This window comes from Patiria miniata, unplaced genomic scaffold (genome assembly GCF_015706575.1).
Source record: "Patiria miniata isolate m_02_andy unplaced genomic scaffold, ASM1570657v1 HiC_scaffold_16, whole genome shotgun sequence".
In the NCBI taxonomy this organism is placed as follows: Eukaryota; Metazoa; Echinodermata; class Asteroidea; order Valvatida; family Asterinidae; genus Patiria; species Patiria miniata.
This window is the reverse complement of record NW_024037054.1, coordinates 778,230-794,050: the sequence shown is the minus strand read 5'-3', so window position 1 is coordinate 794,050 and position 15,821 is coordinate 778,230. Positions and strand designations below refer to the sequence as shown.

Here is a 15,821-nt window from a genome sequence, read left to right as displayed (position 1 = left end):
AGATTCAATATGGCGGTGACACCACGTGGCATCATGGGTGGGCGCCAAGAGGCGCATTATTGGGCGATTAAACGCTTAGCGAATTGGCCTGCCGGCAAAGGGAAATATGCAAATGTAGTTGCTAATTGGGTATTAGATGAACGAAGTAGACTGCGAAATATACTCACCACAGTGAGCAAGACGCTATTTTGGACATCATGTGTGACATCAAGTAAATTAATTGGTGAGGTACAGTACTTCTCAATCCTGGTTGACTTAACCAAGGACTTGTCGAAAAAAGAAAAGAAATGAGCTTTGTTCTAAGATACTTCTCTGTATGACATTCATGGAGTATTTTAAGGCTTTAAAGTTGCAGATGAAGTTGATACTGCATCTTTTGGCAAAGTGCATTCTGAACCAACTGGAACAACAAGGAACAAATAAAGGAAACCTGGTAGTTCTTGGTCAGGGAAAGGACGGTACCAATAGCATGAGCAGGAAATGTAGACCCTAATTGGAGTTCAGGACAGAATACAGAGAATCGTCCCTCAGGAAATCTATGTACTTTGTTTCGCACACCGGCTCAAAAATAAGTGATCGCTAAAACGGTAAAACTTTTGAGATTTTTTTTGGACTTTTTTCTCAACTGTTCAGAGCCGTTACAATTTTCAAGTGGGTCAAATACAGTCGATTGCTTTTCAGAAGGACATGTATGTAACCATCAGAATGCTCCATAGAGTTTAACGCCATGTCCAATACAAGATGGGCAAGCTAGGTGCATGCTGTTAGTTCTCTCACAGAAAGTCTGATTGATTTGTGAAGTTTTTGAGGACTGTGGATTCTCATGGCATCAATTGAGATTGGGCATTAACTGCACACAGTATCTTAGCTCAACATGACCAAACATTTGTGTACAAATGTTTGGTCATGTTGTGCTAAGATACTGTGTGCAGTTAATGCCCAATCACTGTGGATTCTCATGGCATCAATTGAGATTGGGTATTAAAGGGAATATACATCATTTGCTTTTGCTGTAATTTTCAGAAATGGTTGGAATTGGGGGGTTGGAAATATAAAGCAAATATAGTTACACTGACTTTTTGGAGGTTTTGGGTTCGAAAATGCTATAAAAACCAAGAAAAACGATCATTTTCCTGTAGTCTGGTTCCCTGACTCCATATAAGAAGAAACAGAGCAGTTTACATACATTGGGGAATTGTAAGGTTAGGGAACCAGTCTAGCTGGCTCGTACCCGTTCATAGGTTTGTAATCGATTGTAAACAAGTGCGATGGTCAATTGGGGCCAGTATTTGAAAAAAAAGCCAGTTGTTTCCAACGCTGATCGGCCGATCAGCGTTGGAAATTGATACAAAAATACCACTTTTCTTGAAAATGACAGTATACCAGGTGCCATAATTTTACAGGATGCTTTAGACTGTCATTTACCAACATCCTATTAAGGTATTTCGCAAAAACTTGGTAGTTTTATTTTTCGATGTTTGCAAATGTTGTATATTCCCTTTAACTGCACACAGTTTCTTAGCACATTATGACCAAACATTTGTACACAAATGTTTGGTCATGTTGTGCTAAGATACTGTGTGCAGTTAATGCCCAATCTCAATTGATGCCAGAGAATCCACAGTCCTCAAAAACTTATGCTACTCAAGAAAGATGTGATACATGAGGTCAAGTGACCCCTACTTCTGGTGTTACCGTACATATGGAAACACTTACCAGCTTTTGCCTTATAAAAGATTTGTGTCTGTGTGTCTGTACTGTGGGTGTGGCCACACTCAATCAATCGATTGACATCCTTGGTAACAATTCAGACAGAAAACAGTATATATATGTATAAACAAAACACTCGCACACATTTTGCGGTTGACCGAAAAACCCTCTCTGTAGGGTGATACCATTGTCCAGTATGGGTGAACAAACAGTGCCGGGATGACAACAAGTGTGTGCTCATGCAGGCCTACGTACAATCCGCATAAGTTTAGATTTTTGAATTAAGTGTTATAACTTTGATTTCATCATGACATCTTTCATTTTTACCTTAGAAAAAAAAAAAAGTAGTTGACACAAAACACGAACTTCAATGAACTTAATAACTAAACAGACATACTAAATCAAAATGAATATTTTGAAAACATAAGTTCTGCGATTTTGGGAAACACAGATAAAATAACCTAAAACAACAGGCAAAAAAACTTCAAAATTATTTATGTTAAAATCATACAATAAACAAAACAATAAACATGCTATAAGGCAACAGTGCAGAGCGGAAAATGAACGCCACAGGAATTTGCGATTGCAAGTACCTACTGCTACAGAGGTACAATCCAAGTGAACAATCCAAGTGAACAATCCAAGTGAACAATCCAAGTGAACAATTCTTTTTCCGATAAAAGTGAGTAACCAATGAGAACAAGTTTTACATCAAACGAAAGCTTGGGAAAAGACCATTCATAATCTATTTGGCACAAGGTCGCCCGACCACAGGGGAACCAGTGAGGGCTTGTGAAAGAGACAGAGGGAGGGTAAATCGGGCTATTCTCAGCCAAACTCGGACTCGACCTTGAGGACTCGGACTTGGACTCGGCCTGCGTGACTCAGGACTCGACCAAAATTATCACAATTATCACGTATTTTTGTCAACCATATACATGTAATTACAAATTATTTGAAGACGGTCCTCTCCTGAGCAATCGATACAGACTGTGCGGTCAGAAGAAACGCATCTAAGTACTATACACACGTGCAGCTGGCATGTTTCTGATATATTGATTTGCGAAATCAATCCACACTTATTATTGTGTAAATGCAAGTTTGTTAGTGTTTGGTGTGTACCAGATTATCCTGTCCAGACACTGGTGGCTTGCTTTATGTGACATGTTATATTTGCTACTTTCAGTTCATTAAATTAGAAAAAAAGCTGTGAACAAAATGGAACTGTGAGGTTTTAGCAGTACCCCAAAATTTATTTCCAATATATATTAAAGGTGACTTGTGACTCAGACTTGGACTTGACCTTTGTAACTCGTGACTCGTACTCGACCTGCATGACTCGGGACTCGGACTCGGACTTGGGAGAGGTGACTCGGACTTGGACTCGGACTCGATGTTTGGTGACTCGAATACAAGTCTGCCAAACTCCATACAAAAAAGTTGAATGTTTACAGTTTTTAAACATTTTTTTGTGACGAATGTGTGCAGTATTTCAGTTTTCTTTTCTGGTTTTGGTTTCGATGAACATTTTCTCAAGTTCGGCCCAGTCCTGGCATTGTGCGAACTTTTTAGAAAAATTTGTATTTCTGGGGAAAAAAGGCAGATTTGGCCTATGTACATGATGTACAGGGTGCATATTAACCCTTTCATGCCCACATTGTTTATTGACTTGGCTCTCCCCAGGACCAAATTGTTTGCTCAGTCATGCGGAAATCACTAGAGCGTGAAAAAATGAGCACCAAAAACTCACTTTTTTCAACCCAGATTTTCACTGCCAAGGAGTGATTAAAATCATAGGTGTTGTGTGTAAAGTTTGTTCCTTGAACCTTACTCTTTTATGTGATGTAAAAATGAAGTCCATACGTGGAAATATAAGAAAGTTATGCCTTTTTGTTCATCTGGTCCCAATTATCAAACTGCAAGCCATTTCACCACATGACCAAATGGCACTCCATACCTCAAATTGTGCGTGGATACTTCTGAAGCACTTTTCTCATTTTTTTGTAATGGTAACACTATGAATAAACCACACCAATAGAAAGATCCGAAAACACTCTTTCAGCTGGTATATAGTTGATGTATGGGCAGCCAAACATATCAACATGCTGCCTTTCTGAAAAGTAGTGAATATGTCTGTGTTGAGAGTGTTTTGTGTGTGGTTTCCTGGTTGACTAAAGTCGCCCATGGGAATCAGCAGGGGGGTAGTTCTTGTTGACAAAAGTCGCCCATGGTAAGGAAAGGGTTAAGCAGATGAGACCATATGGTTTTAACTTTAGATTCCAATTATCATATCTCACTAATTATCAATCTGATGGGGTCAATACCTTATCTTAGCATCATGATTATTTAAAAAGGCAATTCTGTGGACACATCTCAGCAATATGATAAGGCAAAAAAAAGTCTCTGGCTTCTGGTCTGCGCGCATTGTCGTAGCGGTGCGCGTTGGCAAAATTAAAAAGTTTTTTTGGATATATGATGTCTCAAAACCGCCAAAGTCACTGGTTTGGCTGCACAATTTTAACGTGTTTTTAGATGGGGTTACAATCGAGTATAAGCTTTATGTGGCCTCTCTAGGCTCCCATATGTTTTGCATTAAATTTAGTCGGGCACCATTTGCAGGCGGTGTTGTAATTTCATAATTGTGCATCTGGAAACCAGACTGAAGGAGCGATGGTCATGTATCTGGAACTTGTAAACGCTTTTTAATTAGTGCAATATGTATGGGAGCAGACGAAGGACCAGCCTGGCAGCTCATGCACAATGTTAATGTCACCATATGGTCTAACGTTACTACCGTTTTCTCTGATTTTTGTCGTGACTATCCAAATTTCCCGAAAAATGTTCGTGTCGGTCGAGATCGTAAGTGGGTACAGAATTCAGGTTATATATTTTTATTTACAATTTAAATACAATGTCTTAATTCATGTACATGTATTTATATAATTTTTTTTTTTTTTATTGATATGTAAAAAGAAACGTACGCTATTCAGCCCCTGGTTGCAAGGTTGCATTTTAATTGTTTACGAAATAAACCATCAATGAACAAGTCAGGTGTGTTTACAAACGCCCCGCAACCGTGACTGTTCCCATGACATAATACCACTCTTTTAACATCAACTTACATGTACCTTGGTCACATGGAACGTTCGTTGACAGCATTAGTAGTTTCTGTATGTTTTATATGAATTAAACACTATAATCTCAGAATAAATACAAAATTTCTATTGTTTGAGCCACTGTGACCTTGACCCTTGACCTTTCGACCCCCAATGCAATAGGCTTCTTTGGATTACCAAGAACAATACACAAACCAAATTTGAAGTTCACATGTAAAGTATTTCTCAAGTTATCGCGCTGACAAAATTTCTATTGTTTTAGCCACTGTGACCTTGACCCTTGACCTTTCGGCCCCAAATGCAATAGGCTTCTTAGGATTACCAAGAACAATACACAAACCAAATTTGAAGTTCACATGTAAAGTATTTCTCAAGTTATCGCGCTGACAAGATTTCTATTGTTTTAGCCACTGTGACCTTGACCCTTGACCTTTTGGCCCCAAATGCAATAGGCTTCTTAGGATTGCCAAGAACAATCCACAAACCAAATTTGAAATTCACATGTAAAGTATTTCTCAAGTTATCACGCTGACAAGATTTCTATTGTTTTAGCCACTGTGACCTTGACCCTTGATCTTTTGGCCCCAAATGCAATAGGCTTCTTAGGATTGCCAAAAACAATCCACAAACCAAATTTGAAGTTCACATGTAAAGTATTTCTCAAGTTATCGCGCTGACAAGATTTCTATTGTTTTAGCCACTGTGACCTTGACCCTTGACCTTTCGGCCCCAAATGCAATAGGCTTCTTAGGATTACCAAGAACAATCCACAAACCAAATTTGAAGTTCATATGTTAAGTATTTCTCAAGTTATCGCGCTGACAAGATTTATCCGGACACACACACACCCACCCACACCCGCTTACACACCCATAGAAGTGGGGTACTTCCTTTGTTCTCGTGTACTAAAATTTTGCAATGTCGCACACTAATGTCAAAATGCTCTTATTTTAACCAGAATTAATTTCCTGGGCTAAAATTCAGACTTAATATCCCTTTTCTAAAACTCTTCCATTTGCGACACATCAACCCACCTTGGAAATTCGTAGTTTTTGAGTAAAATCCATATATCTATTTCATGAAAAACTTGTGGGGTACTAATTAAACGGTACCCTGCAAGTTGGTGGGCATTCCTTGTGCGGTGCCTCCCATTGTTCCGTACCCCACAAGGCAGTGGTTGTACACGCACACCCACCCACCCACCCACGGAAGGACAAGGTGGAAACAATATGCCCCTTCGGCTTCGCCGCGGAGCATAAAAAAAAAAAAAAAAAAAACTTACCGAAAATGGGTCATTTGGGAGACATTCCCATAGACTTGTGCACACAATTTTTCAAACTTAAATGTGCCCTAACCCAATATTCCCTTGTCCTTTTTCCACGAATTTTGGTATTTTTACTAATTTGACCACGAGCAACAAATACAGCCTGATTGCAACAGGAAAATTTTGCCTCTAAAGGGGGGCTGTGGAATTAGGGAGACATGAAAATGTCTCCCTAATGACCAGTGTCTCCCTATTGTCGAAGAAATTCCGATAACGTGTCTCCCTAATGGTACGTTTGTGGGAATAATAATAATAATAATAATGTTAAACATGTATCCTGAGGCAAATTTGTCAGTGTTTTTAATAAAAAGATCTAACAATTTATCCCTAAACAGGTTATACAATTAGACACAAACTGATACAGGTTTGTTTCTGTATTTAATGAATTATTTCTTCCTGTCCTTTCATCTTTGCTGTAGCCCAATAGTTTTTGACTCGCCAGCCGGGCTACTGAAAGGGAATATACATCATTTGTGCTGTAATTTTCAGAAATGGATGGAATTGGGGGGTTGGAAATATATAGCAAATATAGTTACACTGACTTTTTTGAGGTTTTGGGTTCGAAAATGCTATAAAAACCAAGAAAAACAATCATTTTCCTGTAGTCTGGTTCCCTGACTCCATATAAGAAGAAACAGAGCAGTTTACATACATTGGGGAATTGTAAGGTCAGGGAACCAGTCTAGCTGGCTCGTACCCGTTCATAGGTTTGTAATCGATTGCAAACAAGTGCGATGGTCAATTGGGGCCAGTATTTGAAAAAAAGCCATTTTTTTTCCAACGCTCATCGGCCGATCAGCGTTGGAAATTGATACAAAAATACCACTTTCTTGAAAATGACAGTATACCAGGTGCCATGATTTTACAGGATGCTTTACACTGTCATTCACTCAGTCCAGCAAGGTATTTCAAAATGATTTGATAATTTTATTTTTTGATGTTTGCAAATGTTGTATTTTCCCTTTAAAGAATAGTTTGACAAGCCCACTACTGTTTTGACTAGCATTTGGTTAGTGTGCTATTGCTAAAGTTGAACCCTGGTTACATGCAAAAGGATGCACATTCTGTGAAATATTTATTTTAAGTGTAGATTCTAGTCTTTACTAGTGTTCACATATTATTTTGTTGTGGACCAAAACTTATAGAGAAACAAATTGTTACCTCATGATCATTTTTTGGAACTGAACAGTTTGATTAAGAGTTGGAGTTCCTATTTTTGATTCCATATACGAGACTGAGAATTGTAGTCCTATGATCATGTCTGGTTCAAACTCGTTCAACGTGAATACCAGTATTGTATGATGAGAAGTACTAGGTGACAGGTTGATTTCTTTTATATTTTTTTCTATGATGAAGAGCTCTTCCCGTACATGATAATTTACATTTAGGTTGATGTTATAAATTTTTAAAGGCTTCCCACACAATGTGTGGTAACGAAAGTGTTATTTACCTGTAGAAAAGTTGGCCATTTTGGTCCGACATCATAGTGATTTGAGAATGTTAGTATTAGTAATGTGGCATGGACCACTGTAACTCTCTGTTTTAGGCTTGGACTACTGGAATGACCATCAAAAACTAGATTGGCCATACCTGAGGTTCCACTAGCTCTTCCACTACGTCCGGGGGCAACCCACCATTGCCCAGACTCAGCCACTTCATCTTGCAAGACCCCACAAGTACATGTATACCCTCGTTTTACTGTGCCAGCAAATGACAAGACTTGTCATTCCCAGCGTCTCTGTCATCAATTGAACTTTTTATCTATCGCTCCACTTCATCATATTTTCTACAACGTTTCTCTTTGACATTTCAACCCGAAGATGGACTCTAGCCTAACCTAAGACGATGGACGTATAACAATTTTAACTGTTCTTACAATTTTGGCGCCCTTTTTTTCTGAGCTCTAATTTTTGTATTTATATTTTACAGGATCCTGTGTTGCATTTATTGCCATTGCTTGGGATTATTTTATTTCTTGCTATAAAACACTCCACTGTACATGTAGATCTTAAATTGTGTTGAGTTGAATTAATATAAAACTTGGTTCCTCTTATTCTGAAATGTGAATTGAGGGTTACACGAACAAAGGTCGGATAACATGGGAATCAGTCCATGAGGGAATAATAAGGGGACAGACCACTGTGGGTGAAGATGAAAGGGAATGGAGTGGAAATCAGAACAAAGAAGTGTGTTGGTGGGTTAAGGACATGGGGGGGGGGGGTTAGCAAGGAGAAAGGAGAGCATATAACTGTGAAAGGGTGATAATTGGCGAGGGGGAGTACTGATGGATGAGACACAGGGGAAAGTGGACAGGAAAAGCCCCTTTTATCACAAACAATTGATGAACTAAATTTGAAACTAAACCTCCCCTCCCCAAAAAATTAAAAAGTTATGAAACTGAAACAACTAACGAACCACAAACAAATAGGCTGTGAAAGATTAAAGGGAAGATACAACATTTGCAAACATCACAAAACGTAATGATCAAATAATCACGAAATACCTTACTAGATTGTTAGGGAATGACAGTCTAAAGCATCCTGTAAAATTGTGGCTCCTGGTGTACTGTCATTTTCAAGAAAAATGGTATTTTTCCAACGCTGGTCGGCCGACCAGCGTTGGAGAAAACTGGCTTTTTTTCAAAAACTGCTCCTAATTTTTCATAATTAGTTATTCCGCGTTTTCTCTGCAATTGTTTGCACGCCCGTGTAGGGGTACAAGCCTGCTAGACTGATTCTCCGACCTTACAATTTCCCAAAGTCATGATTGCTCCATGTTATCTAAAGTGGGGTCAGGGAACCAGACTACAAGAACACGATTGGTTTTCATGGTTTTTCCAGCATCTACCAGCCCAAAACGTGAAACAAGTCATTTCAGCAATATTTGCTATAACATACTAATCCTCCAAATCCATTTATTTCCAAAAATTGCTGCAAAAGCAAATGTTGTACATTCCCTTTAATATAAAAAGTTAGCTAAAATCTGACTTTCATTACCTAAGAATATTTCCAAAACTTAAAAAAAGAAAAGCAGTTGCAATTGCAGATCAATACATACCTTTGAGGTTGGATGGATGAGTGTTGTATTGCTTCTTCATAGATTCATGTGATCTATCATCCTGATCACTTAGGTTACTCACTGATGAACGTGTATCCATTTCTGCAGAGTATTCGTCAACAGTTTGAAGGCTTCTATCTGGGGAGCTGTAACATCCAGGATGAGCACCATCATATGCTCCAGAATCAACAAAACAGTCATTCTGCCCTCCTCGTCTTTGCACAGACCTAATGAAATTGTGTAATGAACTGGTGATAATAGCCATGAGATCCTCTGATGTCACACTTTATTCACGTGTGCGCTTTATTATATAAGTCGAGTGCAGAAAAAGACATTCTTTTGTATGGAGGAAATGCACCTATAGTAAAGCACACCTAAACAAAGCATGATGTCCTCTCAGATAAGTCAGGTAAGATATATTGACTAATTAAATGTCTGTGCCCTGCATTTTATGTCCAAGGTGTATAAATGGGTTACAAATCCAGTACTGAGAGAGCGAGCATACACATTCAAGAGTAACACTTTATTCGTACAATTCCAACATGGCGCGGCCCACTCTTTTTGACTCCAGTGGGCACACTGCAAATAGACTGTGAACGCAACAAATTCCTTATATTTTCTACAAAAGAGAAGGGACACAAAAGAGGACAATTACAAGTGTCACGAACCGTTGTTTAGTAGTTTAAAATGTGGCTCCCAATGCAAAGGAGCTGCAAAGGCAAGAACTTGGTTTGTTCCTGGTCCCTCCATTATAGTTCATGGGCCAGGGCCAGATATTTCACTAATTGGTACCTCCCCAGCGAGAAAATTCTGACTAAATTTTTTTAATGGATCTCTGTCTCTAGTTTGTATTTTGATATGATAACTGTTTGTTGAGAAGGAGTTTGGTAATGGTTTGCAGATGTTAAAGTTAAAGCATGTATGAAATTTGGTAATGAAACAGACACGATAACCTTCTGATTTAATGAGAAAGTATTTGGAAGACAGGACTGATACCAATACCCTGTGAAAACATTCCACCAGAAATGGTATCGTAAAAGAACACAATTATTGAAGATGGTTATTTAACTTGGCTTAACTTGCCTGCATTCAAAGCGGCGAAAACACGAAGCGACTGGAGATGGAGACCACACACACGGGTGGCAAAGCCACGAGGGCCTTTTCTAACTTGTCGAGAAATTCTTATGTTTTTCTTTATAATCTCGATATTTGCTACCCCCAAAAGGGTAGCAAAATTCCAACCAATCATCAGCCTTTTAGTGCGTGCGTGGCTACTATCCAGACGCGTCGATGCGCCCGGATGCTTGCACAAAATTTAAAAACGAAAAATGCGAGTCTAGTTTTCCACGAGATCGTGACCATGTAATTGTTCTTACATTATCTTATTTTAATTTTACTTATAAAAGTATTTCAAGAAATTATTTGAGTGAATTGAACTTATTTTTCATCTGAACTTACAGTTATTTGCTATTACTCTCTCCTTACTCACCCTTCATTTAAAAATGGAAGGGACTAGGCAAAATCCGTGTTGTGATTGGTTAACCTTCAGCACTCTTCTTATTTGCATAAAAACTATGAATAATTCAACAAATCAAGTTGGGAAAGGCCTCGTGCATGCTGACTTAATCTTTGCTCCAGTTGCTTCGGGTCTTCGCAACTCCGCCGCTCTAAGCCAGGATGGCCTGGGCGAAAGGCTACAATACTGGTGGATACGTGCACTTTATAAATACCCATAATTATCAGGGTTTGACCCTAACTTTTTTTTGACTAGCCAGCCAGGCTGCTGAGACTGACTCCTAACTAGCCCGCGGGCATTTTCACTAGCCTGCATGTTTTTCTTTTAGAGAGAGTCTCATAACAACAATGTGCACATAAGAGTGTATCCTGAGGCAATCTTATCAGTGTTTTTAGATCAGATCTAATAATTAACCCAAAACATAAGATAAGATTACACACAAATTGATACAGGTTTCTTTCTGAATTTAATGATTTATTTCTTCCTGTCCTTTCATCTTTGCCGTAGCCCAATAATTTTTGACTGGCCAGCCGGGCTACTTAAGGAATAGTTTGTCTAGCCCGCCGCTGTTTCGACTAGCATTTGGCTAGCGGGCTATCGCTAAAGTCGAACCCTGATTATTATTATTATTTGTAAAATTCTGCAAAGACTACCTATCCAATGGGGCCTTGACATTACTATATACTTACCGGCTAAATGAGAACCATGTCCCAGTTGATTGGGGATGGTAAGATCACAAATATGAAATTGGGACATTTTGAATACTAGCAACGAATAAACTTATGTGGAATAAACCTAATTGTGCCATTGTTTTTTGGGGGTTATCTCAAAGTGCACTGTCTCTACTCAGCTGTAAGTTCAATAGGTTATTTCTTATGCACCCTAACTAGGATTTTAAGCAATTTTATCGCTTCAAATATAAAAGTGCACAAAAAGCAATAATCCTATGATACCTTCAATGATATAGTGTAGATTTGTTATGATGATGTTGTATGTTATATAACTGACATACAGATCCTTGTCATTTGATTGGTGGAACTAACATCACATGACATTCCTTATTGCTCCCATTCACGCCGCGGCTCAAAAAGTCCCATTCGCTCATGGGGAATGGGAAAAACTATTCAACATTTAAGATCATTCTTGTTCCATGATGTGGTATTTGTGTGTATTACGCGTATTGTTCCAAAGAGCAGCGCTACAGAGTTGGGCTCAAACATTTTTCCTGAAGAAGTGGTTTGGAAGACAGAAATACAATTTCCACCAATTTTGTATTGAAATAAAAGTTCAAATATATCAAATGACAAGGATCTATATGTCAGTTATATAAAACAAACACTGAGTGGCTTTAAATTGTAAAATGGGAGGAATATTATTGCTTGGTAAAATCAGGACTTAAGTCCAGATTTTACCTTGCAATATTATTCCTCCCATTTCGCTCTGATCTGATGAGCCACTCAATATTTGTATACAATTGCCGATCTCTAATGTCCGTCAGCCTTTCAATGACCACTGTACGGAGATAGCCCAACAGGGCGTTGTGTATAGTATACAAGCAGAAGCAGAAGCAGAAGCCTTTTCCTCAGCCTTGTGTAGGCCTGCAATGCCCCATCCAGGCGGGTGAGCGGACAGTGCTCCTCTATGTGGTGAATCATTTGAGGCTCACCCCAATCACAGAGTGGTGATGCGGCAGAGCCCCACTTGTATAGGCTGCTGCGGCACGGCCCAGCATCAGTACGAAATCTGTTAAGTAGGCACCACTGGCCCTGTGGTAGGTCCTTTCCCAGGAGCAGGATGCTGGGATCGATAACCAGGACTTTGATTTGGTCCCACCTCGTCCGCCACAGTTGTTCGTAGTAGTGGTGCGGCATTGGGACAGAATTGTGCATTTTGTGATGAAAGCATGAAACTTCGCATGTTGGTTCTTCATGCCATGAATTTCATATCTGACCCCTGCATTTCATATCTGACCCCTGGTGACCTTTAAAGGATCAATGTCCTTTGAATACTCTATTTACATGTATACCTATTGTTCTTGAAAATATCATTTATCTATGACCTAAGTCTATGTATAGTCTTCATACAATGTAAATATCGACCAAATGTGAAAAAAAGATTCACAATTGACCTTTGATGACCTTCCAGAGGTTAATGACCTTTGTATTAACTGCACTAACTCTATTTAGGTACTTATACGATATACCCTTTAAACCCCAATTTTTTTTCAAGCCCCAAGTCATAATGTTAAGTGACTCATGCTATGAAAAGAATTTCATATATAGGGAATCTCATATCTGACCTCTGATGGCCTTCAAGGGGTCAATGAACTTTGTATATCCTATTCATAGATATTAAGAGGATTAACTATTCAAAACACCAATCTTTTATTACCCATATCTAAATTTTGGGTATTCTTGCCATGATTGCCATGATATGAATTTTCAGATATGTAGACATTTTATATTTGACCTCTGATGACCTTTGCGAGGTCAATGAACTTTGTGTACTCTGATTGCCATTTTTTATCATGTTTAATCTTCCAAATGCCATTTTTCATGACCGAAGTCTAATCAGAGCAAAAGGAAAGTAATTTAATAACTAGACATATGTTTGTGGACAAACATAGGGCTGTTTCGGCATTATGTAACAGACTGATAGGTAATGCAGGTGTAGTAAAAAGAAAATGCAAATGTAGAGTTATAGGCTGTAGAAAATGCAGTAAAAAATCAATAAAAAAACAATTAGGTGATGACATCATCGTGACGTCATAGTCTTGGCATAATTTTTGTATGAGGGTCTTCCTTGGCTGTAACTTTGATGACGATTCCAGATCGCCAAGTTATAAAAATGGTGGCTTGAAAACGTATACAAAGTCAATGGGTTAAAAATCCCACAGCAGAGAAACTGCACCTTTAAATACGTGATTTGCCTTTAAACTGAAACATTTTTATCAAATATTACTTGATATTCTGACTCTGGGGAATATTTTCAATCAAATGGCAAACGTAAAAAAATACGATTTCTTTTCCTTCTCATAGTAATTCTCGGCCGAAGTTCAGAACTACTCAGTAAGATATATCAGTGTTGTAGGAAAAGACTTGTGGAGAAAGCTGTGTACAAAGTCTAAGAAAAAATTAATAATTCATGAATCCATAATAAATCACTTGATGATGACGTCATCATGATGTCATAGTCTTGGCATAATTTTTGTATGAGGGTCTTCCTTGGCTGTAACTTTGATGACGATTCCAGATCGCCAAGTTATGAAAAGGTTGGCTTGAAAACGTGTACAAAGTCAAAAGGTTAAAAATCCCACAGCAGTAAAACTGCACCTTTAAATGCGTGATTTTCCTTTAAACTGAAACATTTTTATAAAATATTACTTGCTATTCTAACTCTTGGGAATATTTTCAATCAAATGACAGGCGTAAAAAAAACTAGAGCTGTATGTCTGTTTGCAAACAGAACACAGGGCTTTTTCGCATTTTACAAAAATTTGTTTCGTTTGTCCTTTTTGCAGACACTTTTCAGAGTGCTTCATGCAGTTAAAGGTTGTTCAAAACGCTTAAAATATTTCCTAAAATATAATTTTATCGAATGATGTCACTTGCCCTGCAATGACTTCATCCTTAAGACCCTTCTCAATGCACATTTTATCATCGTGATTTTGGTTGGAACCAAGTTTAATGTCAATCTGATGAAAGAAAGTGTGCAATTTGTGGAAGCAGAATAAAATTATAAATATCTCAAAATTATAAAAACCAAACAATGACGTCATCGTGACGTCACTTTAAACTCTGTATACTAGTACCATTATTCACCTACCCACTAAGTTTCATGACAGTCAGACCTTTCCTTATATGTATTTTGAAAAATCGCATTTTTATGACGTCATAATGATGTCAGATATTTTTTTCAAAATTTTGTGCAAATACCTTTTACCTAACAGAACAAATACACAAAGAATTTTGAATTTTGCATGTTGCGTTCATGAGATATGGCTAAAAGGTCAAAAACTAATGGTGGCTTGAAAACGTGTACAAAGTCAATGGGCTAACACGTGTACAAAGTTAACGGGCTACAAAAAATCCCACTGCAGAAAAATTTCACCCTTAAATTTGTAATTTGCCTTTGAACTGAAACATTTTTATGAAATATTACTTGATATTCTGACCCTTAGGGATATGTTCAATCAACTGACAGGCGTAAAAAAATTACGATTTCTTTTTCCTTCTCATAGTAATTCTCAGCCGAAGTTCAGAACTACTCAGTAAGATATATCAGTGTTGTATAGGGAAAGACTTGTGGAGAAAATTGTGTACAAAGTCTATGAGAAAAATTAATTATTCATAAATCCATAATAAATCACTTGATGACGTCACCATGACGACACTCCTTGGGACACATCTTGGCTATAGGGACTATGCTTATGCCAACTTTCAATGATATCTGACAAAGATTAATGCCAAAAGTGTTATAATACGTCCCTGTCTATACGCATGCATGAACATAAAATCTGTCAAAGTTAGCCGAAAATCGGCTAAAACGGTCACTGTGGACAGGATTTGACCTCAGCAACACGTGCGCTGCAGGCTGACTGACATACGATGTATTTGCCTATGTACAACGTACGTGCAAGTACATGTACATTGTGGACGTCCTGTCCTGTGCATGTTTTGAAGCAGAGGTATTGTCATTGTGAAGTTTTAAGTGTGCGCAGGGTATGTTCGAGTTCGCTTATCGCCTCGAAACTTTGAAATGTTTTAGACCTACTCTCCAATCAACAATTAAAGTAAAAACAAATAAAAAAACTGCCATGGTTGATTTTTCAGGAATTTTCAAATGAAAAAGGGTCTTTTTATTATAACTTCCGGTCTGATGACGTCATTCGCCTAAAACTTCGTACACGTCTTAAGTGGGTCAAGTTCATCATATACACCAATATTTAGGCGATTCTGACAAACTTCGCCACAGACATCTATTCAAAATACATTTTTGCTAATTTTTAACCTGTCGCGAGAGGGCGCTCGAAGATTGCATGACGTCATCGGTAGATAATTTGAAGAACACTATCAGCCAAGAGACTAACACCGTTAAA

At 38.2% G+C, this 15,821-nt stretch overlaps 1 protein-coding gene across 1 annotated transcript in view; it reads right to left on the bottom strand.

Moving 5' to 3' along the window:
• Window positions 1-15,821, bottom strand: part of LOC119723180 (ankyrin-3-like) — a 233,784-nt gene that overhangs the window by 66,328 nt on the left and 151,635 nt on the right. The window contains exon 14 of the mRNA XM_038193738.1: window positions 9,208-9,434. Within this exon, the coding sequence (XP_038049666.1) occupies window positions 9,208-9,434 (227 nt within the window). The remainder of the gene's footprint in view (window positions 1-9,207; window positions 9,435-15,821) is intronic.